The 5,254-nt window shown below is 43.1% G+C and overlaps 1 protein-coding gene across 5 annotated transcripts in view; it reads left to right on the top strand.

Annotated features, from left to right (window-relative positions):
* Positions 1 to 77: 77 nt before the first annotated feature.
* Positions 78 to 5,254, top strand: part of NME7 (NME/NM23 family member 7) — a 271,885-nt gene continuing 266,708 nt past the window's right edge. For 4 of the 5 annotated variants that reach the window (XM_036098031.2, XM_036098026.2, XM_078077927.1 and 1 more), the window contains exon 1: positions 78 to 208. In XM_036098031.2, coding sequence (XP_035953924.1) covers positions 206 to 208 — 3 coding nt within the window. In that variant the 5' untranslated portion in view covers positions 78 to 205. The remainder of the gene's footprint in view (positions 209 to 5,254) is intronic. The other variant, XM_078077928.1, reaches the window with a different exon arrangement.

Here is a 5,254-nt window from a genome sequence, read left to right as displayed (position 1 = left end):
TGGAAAGGGGTAGGCAGCGTTCTGTCCACGGGTGGGCGGAGCTTCAAGTCCTCCCAGCCACTAGGAACGAAGGGGCGGGGCGGCGGCCTTCCCGCACATCCGGTAGCAGGCGGGGCTCCGTTGCCGGAGTAACTGGGCGTCGTTGTAGAGGTGGTGTCTTCCTGTGGCAAAGGTACCTATTTCCCTGCGCCGAGATCCTGAGACTATGGTGAGTGCCAGGCGAGGCCAGAACGGCTTCGGCGTCCTGGTTGCGTAGCGTCCCAGGTCCTGGGGCGGAGGGACGCTCAGAGGCATCCCGGTTTCTTCTATCTTCTCCCCATTATGTTTCTCCCCTTTCCAGGGGCTGTTTCTGCAGTTTCCTTCCTCTCCCTATTTCTTGCAGCACCCTGAATTCCACTTTGGTACTGCTGAGACTTTAGGGTAATGTAACAGAAAGTGTAGGGGTAAACACTGGGTCTCATACCCTAAGGTGAGACGTCATTTCGAACAAACATTTTAAATGTTTGTGTTTTTCATCATTGCATTTTTTCAAGTTCTCAGCTTCACCTTAACGCGTTTAATTTAAGAGTATTGTGTTGTGTGTGTGACTGCCTCAAAACTCACCCGAATCTTCCTAGGTCTTGCAGTGGGTGCTGTCCTGAGCGGCAGAACACTGCTCCACACCCCGTCTGAGGGCCATGTGGTAAGAGCTGTATTGGCATCAGTTCTCTTCTAGCCAGTTGATTACCGTATAGGTAGGTGCTTTTCAACAGGAATGCCCTGACGATCTCTTGGGAGAGCTTCTGGAAAATTCACTTGCTTGAGCTTCACCCCCAGAAATTCTGAATCAGTAGGAGTGGGGCTTGACATTTGCATTTTTAAAAAGCCTGTAGGTGATTTTAATTCACTTACTTGTTTGAGAACACCAGGGTTCTAGTTAATTCACTTAACTGGCAAATCTTTTAACCACTTATGAATAACGGACAGGGGGGTAGAAAGATGGCTCTGGTCAGATGGATATAGCTGTGAATTTAGCAACAGAGCCCCTCTCGCCACCCCTTCTTTCTCCACTGCTCCACAGCAATCCTTTCCTTAACTCCATCTCCCCCTGTGCCTTTCCTGAAGAGCTCTTTTCACACTTTCCAAACCCTGCCCCTTCCTCTCCCTTTTCCTCCCTTCTCCTCCCTTCTAAGCAGATGCCAGAGTCTAACAGTCATTTTCTTCAACCTCAGGCCCCCAAACTACTCGTCAGTATATACGTTAAGCCATCGTTTGGTTTTGTGTTTCTAGTGTAATGTAAGTGGTGTTGAAGGCTAATCCACCTTTCCTCTACATCTCATTTCCTCTTATTCATTACAAGACCGTTTGCTTCTGCTTATCTTTTTACTTTCCTGTGCTTTCAGCCTTTCTCTCCTTTTCCTGCTTCCCAGTGTTCTGGTCATATATCTTGAGAAAATGAAATAAAACAAAGCACATCCCCCATGCTGTGTTTATCCAGTGATTGCCCAATCCTCCATCTCTTAGTAAACTGCTTGAAAGCACAGTATTTTCACCTGCTTCAACTGCCCCTTCTTTCTCATCCTAGTACTATGTTGTCTGACTTCCTCTTGAATGGCTTCAATGAAGTTGCTCTTGTCTAAGTTTCTAATGGCTTTTTCAGTTCCGGTCCAGTAATTTCTTCTCAAAGTTTATTTTATTTAGCTCTTCTGCAACAGCTGAAGTTCATGAGCATTCAGCCCCCCCCCCCACCCCCCCTCAACTGGCCTTGCCTGCTTTTCAAATGCCTTTCTCTGGGACTCAGTCTTTAATATTTTCAGTTCTTAGTCTATGCATTTTCCTGGGGTGATTTCATCCACACACATGAGTTTTACTAGTGCAAAAGCATTCATGTCTAAATTTCAGTTTTCATCTCACACCTGCTAGGGCTAACCTAGTTGCTTCCTGGACACCTCTACCTGGTTACCCAAAGGCCTCTGAAATTTGCCATGACCAAAACTGAACCTGCTATCATTCCATCTGGTTTCTCTAATTCCATCAAGTTAACCAATGATATCACTATATTATAACCTATAATATAGCTTTAATATTATATAACTCTAATATTATAGTTATTATGTATTACAATATGTATAACCTAAACCAGAAACCAGAGTTATTCTCCATTCCTTTTCTATGCCTCCCATATTCAAGTGGTCACTAGGTCCTGTTTTAGTTTAAGCTCTCCTTATTTCTTGCTCAGACTGTTGCAGTATTTCTTGCCCGGACTTTTAACAGTGTGGTATGGCAGTTCTTCAATCCATTATTTTCTCTGCCACAAGAAGGAATTTTTAAAAAAGATTTTATTTATTTGAGATAGAGAGCGAGCGAGCACAAGTGGGGGGCAGGGGCAGAGGGAGAGGGACAAGCAGACTTCTTCCCTGCTGAGCAGGGAGCCTGACCCTGGGATCATGACCTGAGCCAAAGGCAGACGCTTAACTGACTGAGTCACCCAGGCGCCCAGAATGAATTTTTTAAGACCCAAATCTTTGAGGTCACTCACCTCTTTAAAACTCTAGACTCTCCATACTCTACAGTGTAAAATTCACAGTACCTGGAATGGCAGACACGGCCCTCCATCATCTAGCACTCACCTATCTAGCTTCTTTCAGCTCCTGACACTCCTTTTAGCTGCTTCTCTTTCGCTGAACATTTTAAGCAACTTCAAACTGGTGGTATGAGTGTTCCCCCTACTTTGCACATGCTGTTCCTTCTACATGAGATACCCTTATCCCCTTGTTTGCTGGCCAAATTCCTTTTGATCCTTTCATACCCAGGTTAGGTGTCTCCTCTTCTGTGATGCCTTCTCTACTCAAAGACAGTTGACTTTTCATTTTTTTTTTTGGTCACAGCTTTACATAGTACACATCTTTCTTATTTACTTGCCACATTCAGTTGAAATTATTTATGAGTTTGCCACTCTTACTGAACTGAACTGGGAGAGGGCCTGATCTTTATTTTGTTCACTGCTATTGCTTATACCATATTAGGCCCTCAGATATTTGCTGAATGAAAAAAGAAAAAAATAAGAATGTGGTAAGTACCCTGAGAGGTTACAAAGTACTTGGGGGATATTGGAGGATGGAATCCTCACTTATCAGAGTCAGGCCATCATTAAGCAAATGGAATAGAATTTCCATAGTGACAATTCAGTGGCCTGAACAATGACATAGGGAGATGGAAAGTGACATTTGTGGAATACTGGTTTTCTTTGTGCTTGTCTTACATTTTTGTCATTTAGACTTCCCAACCACCCTAAGAGTGGTGAACTCCTCCCGCTACCCTCTGCCCTGGCTGGAGTTGTGTGTGATGGCTCTTTCAAATTGGGTGGTCAGTGAAGACCCCTCTGAAGAACTGACTTCTCTCTTGAGACCTGAATGATGAAGTGCAGTGATCTGGGGGAAGTGTACCAGGCAACACTAACAACAGGATCAAAGGCCCTGAGGCAGAAAAGTGGTTGGCATATTTTAGGAAGGGATCTTGGGGTTTAATGTAAAAAATAATAGAAATTTGGTGGTGGGGCGGGGTGGCGGCAGCAGCAGTGGGGGAAATATGGCAGAGAACAACACGAAATGCAGTTAGAGAGGGAGGCGGAGGCCAGCCCACATGTGTGTACTATAGCATGGTTTCTCAGTCTAGGTTCTAACGCATTACGCAGTCATGAAATCAATTTGTTGTATGTAGCCAGCATTAAAAAAGATGACATAAAGCAAACACTATATTCATTGTATGTACTAAGGATAACTTCCACGAAACTTAAATTGTGGTGTCTTGTATGTACTGGGTTGTGATATAAAATGCATTCCTTCCTGTCAGTCATGGTCCACAGAGTTCAAGATATAGTGTACTTTGAACAAGGTATACTTTAAGAGGCAAAATAGTTGATCTCAAGGCGCACAGATTTCTTATTCCTCGTTTGACCTAGTGACAATCTTCCTGTGTAGCAGGAGAAGCTCTGAATTTAATGAGAGCCTAAAACTGACTAGAGCAGAATTTTCAAGTTTCTTTCTGCACCCAGATCTCTCTCCTGTGTCAGTTGCTGTCAGTCCTTTTTGAGAAAGAAGAGGCCTTTAGAAAGCCAGGGAGACATTGGTGTCCTTTCTCTGTGTTCAGTCTCACCTCTGGCATGTGTATTGTATCAAAGGCCGATGATCCCTCTCAAAGCAGCCGAAGGTGGAATTTGTTTGCTCTGCTGGTGTGCCTTCCTGACCGCTGCAATTTCATTATCTGGTCAGCTTCTGTCTGCATCTGGTTTGTTAACAGCTGTAGCTTCCAGCACCATAATTAGGTCCTGACTACAAATTCTAGACCTGCCTCTGTCTTGCGAAGCAGAGATAGGCAAATGTACTTTAGTATATCTCACATACGTGTTGTTTAAGGTAAAGAATATGCTAGAGTCATCAATTTATTTACTTTTATGGGTAAAGAGAATAGGGGAGATAATCCCAAGATTCTTTTGACTACTAAAGAGATAGGGATGTTGTATATCTTCTAAAATAGAACATTGATTTGAATGCTGTTAACCAAGATGGTCTGCTAGTATAATGTAAGGCCTTTAAAGATTATCCGCTATGTTCCGCAAGGATTAGACTAAACAAATGTCTCAAAGTTGTTGGTTTAAAAGAGACTTCAAAGAGAGTTTCATGATAGCTAAATATGAACAAGATTTTATTCCATGAAATGTTTTTCAGTTTCCAGCTTGATAAGTTTCTTTTAAATAGGCTTACTGTTTTTATCTTTGGCATGCACTTCTTAACTCTCCAGGATTCCTTTTGTTACTTGAAGTGCTAACTTGGAAGGATGGCAACTCCAAAGCCCCAGGCAGGATTTCATTTGCTGGAACTGAATCAGAAAGTATAACACCTAATTTAGAAACCTGAAACCAAACAAACAATTTTTCCCACTAAATGATTTTATTACAAATGCAGTTTGGAGCCGGTTATGTTCTTTTTTAATAGGAACCAGTAGTATTTGCAAAACTGCATAGTAATGGGTTAATATAATGCCCTAATTTTCCTTACATGTAGCTCTTTTATCTTTTTCAGTCCTTTCCTTGCCTTTTATTATATTTTTTTAAAGATTTTATTTATTTATTTGACACAGAGAGAGAGATAGCGAGAGCAGGAACACAAGCAGGGGGAGTGGGAGGGGGAGAAGCAGGCTTCCTGCTGAGCAGGGAGCCCGATGCGGGGCTTGATCCCAGGACCCTGGGATCATGACCTGAGCCGAAGGCAGACGC

This window comes from Halichoerus grypus, chromosome 7 (assembly GCF_964656455.1).
Source record: "Halichoerus grypus chromosome 7, mHalGry1.hap1.1, whole genome shotgun sequence".
Classification (NCBI taxonomy): Eukaryota; Metazoa; Chordata; class Mammalia; order Carnivora; family Phocidae; genus Halichoerus; species Halichoerus grypus.
Note: the sequence above shows the minus strand (reverse complement) of the source record. Positions and strands in the feature narration are given on the sequence as shown.